Consider the following 12,077-nt stretch of genomic DNA (forward strand, 5'->3'; position numbering starts at 1 on the left):
GGTGTGTAGACTTTTATATCCACTGTAGTCTTTTTTTTATGTTCAGGTCTTCTGAAAGTTTGCATCTCGAGGCTATAATTATGCGGGCCAGGAAGTCCCAATTTCTTAGCTCAAAATACGATGAGCTCTGTATATGTTAATTTCTTGAGGAACCCCTAAAAAAAAAATGTATTCAAGGAGCACATAGAAGATCGACACATGTCAAACAAAAACCAAAGAAAAATCCTAGCTCAACTTACCGAACAGCCTGCAACCAACTGAATTATCCTGTCTAACAGCATGCGTTAAAAACAGGGGTTTAGTTTACACACATTTACAAACAAATGGATAAGCTACAGATCCTCTTCACAGCACCCCAGTATGATCTGCAGTCCTAACTCAAAATTTTGAGAGTCTCTATAGTAGAAGCACATGCATTATAATGGATAGACAGAGGGCCCATTTCTGTAGAAGCTCACTGATAAATATGTTGTAACAATATGGTTATAAAGTTTTCACTGAGTTAATTGAACTTTAGCATAGCAGATTTTAATTTTTTTTTTGCATTGTAGGATTTACAGATTATTAAATAATTTTCATTGCCAACCTTAAACGATAAAACTACACTTTCGTAGGGGGGGGGTTGGGGGAAAGCAAAAATTTTTTATATATATATATATATATATATATATATATATATATATATATATATATATATATATATATATATATATATAAGATATACAATTGCGACTCAAGTCAAATTGTAATTAAATTTTATTAAAAATGACCTTTCCTTTTTAATCTGCAGCTCTGTAAAAAATGAAATGCAATATGGCTACGTGGAGGTGTTCTGTGAGAAACTCCCAATAGGAAATCATGTCTAAAGGGATGCAGACCCTGTAATTATCCTCATTAGAGCCATGCAGGTGCAGCAGCTGATTGATAATTATGAAACCACTCCCATTAGATTAATTTACCACATGGACACAAACACACACATAACATAACACATAACAAGAAGGTAGGAATCTGCAACAGTTTGTTAAAACCCTTTTTTTTTTTTAACAAAAGTGGAGTTACTCTTTAACCCCTTCCCACCAAGCATACGCACATTTGCGTATGCTGCTTTTGGGGGTTATACTGGGATGATTCCCGCTGCTGCAGGCATCATCCCGGTACTGTTTTTTAGAGCCGGCGATTGGCTTTCCAGTGCTAACAACCTATGCGGCTAAAAGCCGCTCGGCTGTTATACCGGAGGAGCCCCCCCCTGCTCTCACCGGGTCTCCCGTTCCACCGGAGGCCTCGATCAACAATCCGATGCCTCCGGCGGTTAGGGACAGACTTGAATGAAGCCGTAAGCAACTTCTTTCCAGTCTCTTGACTGTAAACACGGAAGCAACGTCCTAACGTCACTTCCCGTTTACTCTGCTGTCAATGGTGCCGGTTTAAAAAAAATATACAGTATTCAGAATCACCGAAAACGGCGATCTGAATACTTTGAAGTGCAAAGGAGGGACTGGGGGTCTTTTAGACCCCCGATCCCTCCATAAAGAGAGTACCTGTCACCACCTATTACTGTCATAAGGGATGTTTACATTCCTTGTGACAGCAATAAAAGCGATCAAAATGTTTTTTTTTTTAAACAATTTATTAATATTAAAATAAATAAGAAAAAAAAATGTTTAAAGCGCCCGCCGTCCCCGCGAGCTAGCGCAGCAAAGAAAACGCATACCGAAGTCACACCCGCATATGTAAACGGTGTTCAAATCACACATGTGAGGTATTGCCGCAATCATCAGAGCGAGAGCAATTCTAGCACTAGACCTCCTCTGTAACTCTAACCTGGTAACCTTAAAAAAAAATTGTAAGCGTCGCCTATGGAGATTTTTAGTTACCATAGTTTGTCATCATTCCACGAGTGTGTGCAATTCTAAAGCGTGACACGTTTGGCATCTATTTACTCGGTATAACATTATCTTTCACATTATACAAAAAAATTGGGCTAAATTTACGGTTTCATTTTTTTAAAATTCATGAAAGTGTCCCTTTTCCCAAAAAGTTAAGTTTAAAACACCGCTGCACAAATACCGTGCAACATAAAATATTGCAACAATCACCATTTTAGTTTCTAGATTCTCTGCTAAATATATATATATATATATATATATATATATATATATATATATATATATATATATATATATATAATGTTTGGGGGTTCTAAGTAATTTTCTAGCAAAAAATACGGATTTTAACTTGTAAACACCAAATGTCAAAAATAGGCGTTGTCATGAAAGGGTTAAACATAATACATTAGTGTTAGTGGCTTTATAATACTAGCAGCAAATGATTTGCATATTCTACAAATGACATAAGTCACACACCTGTGGCATCCACCAGCGAATTATTTAAATTTAGTTTATTCACACTCCCACTATACATAGCCAGAAGAGAGGTCTTTAATATTGCCAGTAAAAGCTTTTCTTCCTGCAGGAGAATTTGCCTTTTGTCTGGGGTGACATTGATATCAACACATTCTGTAGATAAAAAAGGTAAAAGTGAAATTTAAAACAGACCAATTTTCTAAAATTGTAAGCAAAGCAGCAATAGCAAAATCCAAATGAACACAGCAAATCTATAAGATTATCTATCGGTAGGTCGAGCGCCACATGTAACGCTTCACTAATTTTAATGCTGCTTTTGGCAATCACAAAATAGCAGCACAGACCTGTACGTATAAATCAGTTAACTTACAAGTCCAAAGTTTTAAAGGTATTCCATAAATTTATATGACTTAGCCCTGGTTCACACCAGCGCGACTTGTCATGCGAATGGACAGTTCAAAGTCGCATCACAAGTCGCACCCCATTTGCTGCATTCAAATATTCACATTGCTGCAACTTAAATCGCAATGACTTTGAAAAAGGTTTCTGCACTATTTCTGTGCAATTTTAGTGTGACTTGCATTAACATCTGTAAAACCAAAGATTTTTAAAATTCCTACAACTCAGGCATGCTATATAGGCGCAGGCCCGCTACCATGAAATAAAACGTAGCCAATCTAAAATAATATTACTGTTGGTGAAAAGGAATGATAAGCAGGGTCTTATATCCCAACTATAGTGTATCTTTACAATAGGTTTCAAGAATTGGTAGATATTCCAGCAAGAACACAATGGGTATGAGACGTCGGGTGACCAATGGACAGTGGCATTGTCAAGAGTACCCTTGGTCTCCTTATCCCCTATGCAAAAACGAACCCAATTATTTATAATACATAGGTCTATATATAGCGTGAACAAAAACGAATCTCTAAATCTAGTTTTTATGTCTCTAGCCTAGAGACACAGAACCTTTTGCCTCCAGGATTGGGAGATTCGTTTTTGTTCACACTTTATATATAGTGGTGCGCTGGTAGCACCTATAGCATGTGAGTACATAGACATATGTTAAAACATTATCACACAATCTAGCCTACTATTTTTTCTATATATGATCTGGGGACTACCATATGGAAGCGCCTGAGGATACACAGAGTCGCTTAACCTTGAGCCCAATGACCGTTCTACTGCTTGTCTGACCAAACTTAACTGTGCGGTCGCAAACCCTGAGTTGAGCGCAATCACACAGGGGGAGCACGTGTAAAAAGTCACCAAGAGTTTAATTCTGATGCACTATTACAAGTCACTATATATATAGATTGATCGATTGTTTAAGGATTTAATTTTTTTATGTGAAAAATTTGTTTACATTGATTTATTGCACTGGAATATTTAGAGCACATATTTAAATATTATATATTTTTATATGTTCTTTTGTATTTGCATCACAATAATTGGAATTGTTTTATATTCATTGTGTTATATTGCAGCAGACTAATTTATGTAGTGGGACACAACATTTATTTTTGCACTTGCACTTTATGGATTGATAGCAGGTTTGAATATTTTGTTTCTAGTATTATGTAGAGATATTTACATAGCGCGGCACAATATTTATATATAATTGTTTGATTTAAAACACAACATATGGAAGTCTGACTGTTGTCAGAAGCTGAAAGGCATTATTACATTTCCTTGCATCGACAGGATGCTTCTTTCAAGGCTTTCAGCCTAATAAATTATTGGTAGCATGCAAGATTTTTATTTATCACTTTAAGCCTATTTCAGGCTTGTAAGCTAACAGCACAAAAGTGGATGTCAATGTACCCACCAACAATAGTGGAGAGGAGAACACAAATAATGTGTTTTTTTTTTTTCATTACACTCCTAACAGTCATGTTTGTTAGACTGTTTCTATTATGATTTTCAACCTGTACATGGGATGTATGTGTGCTGTGTTCTGTTTGATTAAAAACTTGAATAAAAAACTGATTTAAAAAAAAAAAACACATCTGTTAAATGACGTTGCACATCAAAGCACACGGATTTGAAGTCATGCTGAAGTAGCGCAACTTCAAAGCCACACTGATGTGAATCAGGGCTAAATTAACAGTTTGTATTCTTAGTGTTTCATTTTTACAGTTTTAAATAGAGCGTACCAAGGTAAATCTGGCCATAGATGGACAGAATTTTGAACAGAAATTATTGGGAAAAGAAAGCCATAGGAAAGTCTGTTCAATCGCTGATCAATAGGGGGTCAACTTGGCGTTTGTTTTCAACCGTACTGATGAGAAAACTCGAGAGCGGGATGGAATTTTTTTTTCAAAAGTCAGAATTTTTAACATTATATGTGTTTTTTGTTTAGTAAAGTCCATTAATTCCAAGCGACAAGCAAATGTACTGCGAATTACTTTGACAAATAAAAAAAAAAAAAAAAAAGGAGCACACACTGGGCTGCAGCAACTACAGCAAAGCAGCAAGGGGCCAGGTCGGCCACGTTTCACCCTGAAAAGCACTTTTTTCGAGCTTCAGTGGTGATTCATTTTCTTTTCTAACTAAAAATGTTTTTGTTCTCAGAGAGCTAAAAATCCCTATTTGTAAATAAACCAAGCTTTCCAAAACTAACAGGAATATGGGGGCAACATTTTGACTAAATGATCTAAAGATTCCGTATTGCTAAAGGAAGTGGATGTACTACAGAGCAAGAAAGCATCTCACCAGAATTGACGCTTATGTTGAGAACAACACATGGATACTGATGTCTGTTGAACATATGATAAACCTCATTTACTACCTTGGAAACCTGAAGGAAGAAAGCAAAGGGACACAAATGAGAAGTTAAAACGCATCTACACCCAAAACGAAAATTGTTTACTTCCTGCCTCAGGATTACAAATGCTCACTCCTTGTAATGTATCTATGGAAGAAAAGCATTGTGATTCTAAGCAGCTCTCCTGATTTGGGCCACAAACACCTTCTCTCTCCATAACACTGGTGAAAGGTGCTCTGTACTTCCAAAATGAGAACTGGTGAAAGCTAGTAAAATTTTTCTCAGATTTTGTTCATTACATAGAAAGTTAAAAGCAAACTGAATTTCGGGTAGATATTTTGTTGCACTTGTAGAAAACAGATGAATTCACAAGAAGAAATGAATACATTTTTATAAAAATGTATGATTAAAATGTATGTGTTATATTTAAAATAAGTATTCCTTATTCAGCTGATGTAATAAAAAGCAAATGAGATGTAAGATGTAATGCCTATGTGCAGCCCAACCAAGAGCAGGTTACCTTGGCAGGATCACATGGCCGCTGGTTGATGAAGAAATACTGTCTGTCTGTTGCACTTCTTCCCACACCATGATCACAATGAGATAAGTATCCTGTAATACTAAAACAAAACGCCAACAATGATGCTTTCAGAATGCACTGTATAGTATATAAAAGCTCTCACAGCTGAATGAAATTTCTCTACATCCTAAAGTGTAAGAATAGCAAAAAGGTGTTTTTTTTTTTTTTTTTTAGGTTTTTATAGCATAGGGAAGGGTTAAAGCCCCAGACAGTTTATTTTCTGCTGTCAATTCTCTTCACTTCCTTTTTCAGAAACAACATGAAACAGTAGGAAAGTTCTACAAAGTAGGGGAAATTTCCCTCTTTTTTTTTTTTTTAATCAAAACGAATTTTATTGACACACAAAAACACACACAGGTCATCACATAAGCAGCGCAGTATACATAGTCAAACAGCATACACATAAAGACACCTTGTACATAGCAAAGTCATACTCCGTAAGCGGTATTAAGTATCACCCTATTCGAACACAACACCACAGGTACAGGTCAAAATTGTCCAGTCGGGCCGCAGCCCTATTACCTGCCCCCCCCCCCCTACAACAACACATACAGTGGTGTGAAAAAGTGTTTGCCCCCTTCCTCATTTCCTGTTCCTTTGCACGTTTGTCACACTTAAGTGTTTCGGAACATCAAACCAATTTAAACAATAGTCAAGGACAACACAAGTAAACACAAAATGCAATTTGTAAATGAAGGTGTTTATTATTAAAGGTGAAAAAAAATCCAAACCATCATGGCCCTGTGTGAAAAAGTGATTGCCCTCTAAACCTAATAACTGGTTGGGCCACCCTTAGCAGCAACAACTGCAACCAAGCGTTTGCGATAACGTGCAATGAGGCTTTTACAGCGTCCTGGAGGAATTTTGGCCCACTCATCTTTGCAGAATTGTCCTAATTCAGTTACATTAGAGGGTTTTCGAGCATGAACGGCCTTTTTAAGGTCATACCACAACATCTCAATAGGATTCAGGTCAGGACTTTGGCTAGGCCACTCCAAAGTCTTAATTTTGTTTTTCTTCAGCCATTCGGTGGTGGACTTGCTGGTGTGTTTAGGATCATTGTCCTGCTGCAGAACCCAAGTTCGTTTCAGCTTGAGTACACGAACAGATGGTCGGACATTCTCCTTCAGGATCTCTTGGTAGACAGCAGAATTCATAGTTCCTTTTATCACGGCAAGTCTTCCAGGTCCTGAAGCAGCAAAACAGCCCCAGACCATCACACTACCACCACCATATTTTACTGTTGGTATAATGTTCTTTTTATGAAATGCAGTGTTCCTTCTACGCCAGATATACTTGGACACATACCTTCCAAAGAGTTCCACTTTTGTCTCATCGGTCCACAGAATGTTGTCCCAAAAGTCTTGGGGATCATCAAGATGTGTTGTGGAGAAATTGAGACGAGCTTTGATGTTCTTTTTGCTCAGCAGTGGTTTTCTCCTTGGAACTCTGCCATGCAGGCCATTTTTGCCCAGTCTTTTCCTGATGGTGGAGGCATGAACGCTGACCTTAACTGAGGCAAATGAGGCCTGCAGTTCCTTGGACGTTGTTGTGGGGTCTTTTGTGACCTCTTGGATGAGTCGTCGCTGCGCTCTTGGGGTAATTTTGGGCGGCCGGCCACTCCTGGGAAGGTTCACCACTGTTCCATGTCTTCACCATTTGTGGATAATGGCTCTCACTGTGGTTCGCTGGATTCCCAAAGCTTTGGAAATGGCTTTATAACCCTTTCCAGACTGATAGATCTCAATTACTTTCTTTCTCAATTGTTCCTGAATTTCTTTGGGTCTCGGCATGATGTGTAGCTTTTAAGGATCTTCTGGTGGACCTTACCGTGTCAAGCAGCTCCTATTTAAGTGATGCCTTGATTGTGAACAGGTGTGGCAATAATCAGGCCTGGGTGTGGCTAGAGAAATTGAACTCAGGTGTGGACAACCACAGTTATAGTATGTTTTAACAAGGGGGGCAATCACTTTTTCACACAGGGCCATGATGGTTTGGATTTTTTTTCACCTTTAATAATAAACACCTTCATTTACAAATTGCATTTTGTGTTTACTTGTGTTGTCCTCGACTATTGTTTAAATTGGTTTGATGTTCCGAAACACTTAAGTGTGACAAACATGCAAAGGAACAGGAAATGAGGAAGGGGGCAAACACTTTTTCACACCACTGTACCCCGGTATGGCCTTCCTTATACTCCCTAACCAAGCAACCGTCCCATAACCAGCTCCAGGGGTGACAACCCGGGGGTATCAAGCCAGGGTCCCCACAGTCGCTCAAAGCGTCCCGCTCGGCCTCTGTGTTGGTAAATATACTTTTCCATACTTAACACGTTCCCCATCTGAGTTATCCATTCCTTCAACCTCGGGGGGTCACTCGCTCTCCAGTGTTGAAGGATAAGTTTGCGCGCCTGAAAAAGAGCTCTCCCCAAGGCCTCCCTAACAGGCGCCTCCAGCGGGAGATCATCCATCACACCCAAAAGGCACACCTTTGGATCCTGTGGAATCCGCACCTGGAAGGCCCCATTGAGAGTATCAATGACCCCCGACCAATATAAATGTAATTTGGGACATCGCCAAAGTAAATGTATAAGGTCTCCCCTATCCCTGGCACATCTGGTACAAAGGTCCCCCTCCCCAATCCCCATCCTATACAGTCTGGCCGGCGTTCGATGCACCCTCATAACAATGTATAGTTGCGATAAGCGCTGTGCCGTATTCAATGAGCAACCCTGTATTGCCTGTAAGGCCTCCACCCATTGGTCCTCCTCAAATACTCCCACATCCCTCTCCCAGGAGGCGATCACCCTTGCGGGGAAACCCGGCATAGATGCATTTAGTAACATATTATAGGAACTGGATATAAAACCTTTGAAACTGGTAACTTCTGTCACAAACCGAAAGATTGGGGTGGGAGACTGCCTCCAGGGATTATTTCCAGCCTGAGCCGTGACAGCATGGCTCAATTGCAAGTAATAAAAATACATACCCTGAGGGACGCCATATCTTTCCCTCAGTTCTGCAAAAGAAAGCAGTGATCCCCCAGAAAAAATTTGAGACATGAGAGTCACTCCGCATCGCCTCCAACGTTCAGCACAAGTCAAACCGAACATCTCCCCGTAGTACCGGTTATGCCATATCGGGCTATACTCCGTAAAGCCCTCCACATTCTGCAATTGACGTGTTTTATTCCATATTTTTTGAAGTAGGGCATACGTTGGAAAGAGCCTGTTAGACTTGGCGAACGATAGGGCTTCCAGGCCCGCCACCACCCCATCCGAGCCCGCACCATGGGTCAGAAGAGCGGTGGCGGGATTACCCACCCCTTCCCCAGTTTCCCGGCCGTTTGCTACGGCACGGGCAATATGCTGTAATTGAGCCGCTAGATAATAAAGCCACGGGTTGGGCAGAGCCAGCCCCCCCGCCTCCTTGGGTTTCTGAAGCTGCTCCAGGCGTATCCTAGGAGGTTTGTTAAGCCAAATAAATGCTCTAAATAAGGAGTTAATAATTCTAAACATTTTAAGCGGGATCACCATGGGAGTGTTATGTAAAATATACAGTAATTGTGGCATAAAAATCATTTTAATAAGGTTCACTCTGCCTACCAGCGACATTTTCAATTTAGCCCACACTTTCGCTTTATCTCTGATCCTACTCAGCAACGGGGAAAGATTCAGTGATAAATAGTCACAAGGTCGCGGGATGACCCAGATCCCCAAATATTTAAATTTGTCAGCAACCGGGATATCATACCGCGTAGGATCCCGAGGGGAGGGGGAATCTAGCAACATAAGATGTGATTTGGTCCAATTAATCACCAGACCCGAGAACGACCCGAAGTGCTGAACCACTTTCATAGCCTCAACCAAAGACCCAGAGGTATCCCCCAGTAACAGCATAGCATCATCAGCGTATAACATCAGTTTTTCATGCAACTGCCCATATTTAAAACCCGTTATCAAAGGGTTGCTTCTCACCAGGGCTGCCATAGGCTCAATAGCGAGAGCAAAAAGTAAAGGGGACAGAGGGCACCCCTGCCTAGTCCCTCTGAACAAGGGAAAAGGAGCTGACACCCTCCCCGCCTCCCTTATGACCGCCGATGGCGAATTATACAGTAGTTGTACCCAGGATAAAAAACCAGGCCCAAACCCGAATCTCTCGAGAGTCGCCCACAGGTATCCCCATTCAATGCTATCAAAAGCCTTATGGGCGTCGAGCGACAGCAGCGCCCTGTCACCCACATTATCAGCACGGGACTGCACATTAAGAAACAAGCGGCGGAGGTTAATTGCCGTAGACCGCTCGGGTATGAAACCCGATTGATCCGGATGGATGAGGGAGGCGATCACCGTGTTCAATCTCCGGGCTAGCACTTTAGCAAGGATCTTGATATCATTCTGTAGCAAGGAGATCGGCCTATACGAACCGGGATCCAACGGATCTTTCCCTGGCTTAAGAAGCAGCACAATGCTGGCTCTTCTCATCGACTCTGGAAGGCAGTGCGATTCCCTAGCCAAGTTCAGGGTGCGGAGCAGTTGAGGCAAAAGTACTTCCCCAAACTGCTTATACACCTCTATCGGGATGCTATCATCCCCCGGGGCTTTAGAGTTAGGGAACGAGTTGGTAGCCAACAACATCTCCTTCATCGTAATAGGCTCTTCAAGAAATTCCACCTGGGAATCCGCTAAACACGGTAGCTCTATCCCCTGTAGAAATTCCCGAACTTCATCCATAGTACGTGTCAACTTGGACTCATAGAGTTCAGAGTAGAAGTCCACCAACTCGCACATCACCAAATCAGGGGTATTAACCAACCTGCCCGACCTGCCGCGCAAAGCCCCAATAGATGGGGAGGACCGCTGAGAGTGCACTAACGTCGCCAGCAGCTTACCCGTCTGCTCCCCCTCCTCAAAAAAAGCCAGCCTATTAAAAAATCTCTTTTGGTTCGCTTTGGAGGCATCCATTCTATTAATAGCATCCTGTGCAGCTACCCAAGCTTCCCGAGTGGTCCCACCCGAGCCAGCAATATACTCCGCCTCCAGCCGTCTAACCAACTGGTCAGCTTGATCCCTCTGGGCAGACGTAGCATGCTTAATGGCATTGACCTCAGTTATGAACAGCCCCCTTAGGAAGGCTTTAAAAGCGTCCCAGGCGGCGTTTGAATCTGTATATTCAGCATGTCTCTGCCAGTAGGCCTCCACGTCCGCTTCAATAGTGTTAGTGGGAGGGAGAAGGTGCAACCAAAAAGCATTAAGTTTCCATGGGGCCCTCTGTAAAGTGGAAGCCGGGTTAACCGTTACATGAACCAACAAGGGGGAATGATCAGAGATACTTCTAGTCAAATACTGTACCCTTTCCACATGTTGGAACGCTGCGGCCGAGCACAAGCACATGTCAATCCTAGACAAAGAAAAATGCGTCTTGGAAAAGCATGAAAATTGCCGCTCGGTCGGGTTCCTGAGCCTCCACGGGTCCATCCAGCCCACCTCCCCCAGAAACCTTGCCAGGGCCGTAGAATGTGTGCCCCCACCCACTGTAGGAGGAGGGTGTTTATCTAAGCCAAGGTCCAGAACACCATTTAGATCCCCCACCAATACCATAGGGGTCCCCGGGTTAGCTAATAGAAAAGTTAACAGGGCACGAAGAACCGGGGGACTGAACGGAGGGGGTACATACACCGCCGCAAGAATAAATTGCAATCGTGACACTCTACACATCAAAAATACATATCTCCCCTCCTGATCAACCTCCAAAGCTGGAAATTTCCCTCTTAAGATAGTTGTCAATGGAACAGGTGTCCCCATTAGAAGATTTCCCATCATCCCTTGCTCCGGGTATTACTCTAACGTTTAGGATTTCCCATCACATATTGTCTCTGTGACAATGATCATCAGAGCCAATAGAAAAGATACATTTCCCTAACAGGATACAGACAGCAATAAAAACCTAAAATAGCAAAAATGATCAGCACACCCGAAATTTCTGAACTCAATTTTTTTGATTGGCTGTACACTTGTTGCTGCATTAGCTATGTTTTGGTTCACAAAACCTAGTTTTGGGTCATAAAAAGATGAAAATAAAAACCTCTTGTACAGAGTAGGCCACATTTGCATTTTAAGGGCTTAAACAATCCATACTTCCAAAGTAGTCTAAAGTAATGCCCTTAATCAAAAACAGACCACACACAATTTAAAAAGGCTATAGGGTACAGTTTTAAGGGGAGGATCTGTAGCTTCAGGCAGAAGATATTTTGCATTAACAACATTGTTAGGATGATTTACATTATAGTATACCTATCTACCCAAGAATAAACATTTATTAAATTGTAGCCGACATTTCCTTAGATATGGAGACAGCAATAGGCC

At 41.4% G+C, this 12,077-nt stretch overlaps 1 protein-coding gene across 1 annotated transcript in view; it reads right to left on the reverse strand.

Moving 5' to 3' along the window:
• PMS2 (PMS1 homolog 2, mismatch repair system component) overlaps positions 1-12,077 on the reverse strand; it is a 133,252-nt gene that overhangs the window by 76,056 nt on the left and 45,119 nt on the right. Inside the window, exons 8-10 of the mRNA XM_077449028.1 lie at positions 5,654-5,753; positions 5,082-5,166; positions 2,367-2,519 (exon numbers count right to left, since the gene is read on the reverse strand). Coding sequence (XP_077305154.1) covers positions 2,367-2,519; positions 5,082-5,166; positions 5,654-5,753 — 338 coding nt within the window. The remainder of the gene's footprint in view (positions 1-2,366; positions 2,520-5,081; positions 5,167-5,653; positions 5,754-12,077) is intronic.

This window comes from Lithobates pipiens, unplaced genomic scaffold (assembly GCF_037356315.1).
Source record: "Lithobates pipiens isolate NorthernLeopardFrog02 unplaced genomic scaffold, aLitPip1_a1.2 Scaffold_22, whole genome shotgun sequence".
NCBI classification, from domain to species: Eukaryota; Metazoa; Chordata; class Amphibia; order Anura; family Ranidae; genus Lithobates; species Lithobates pipiens.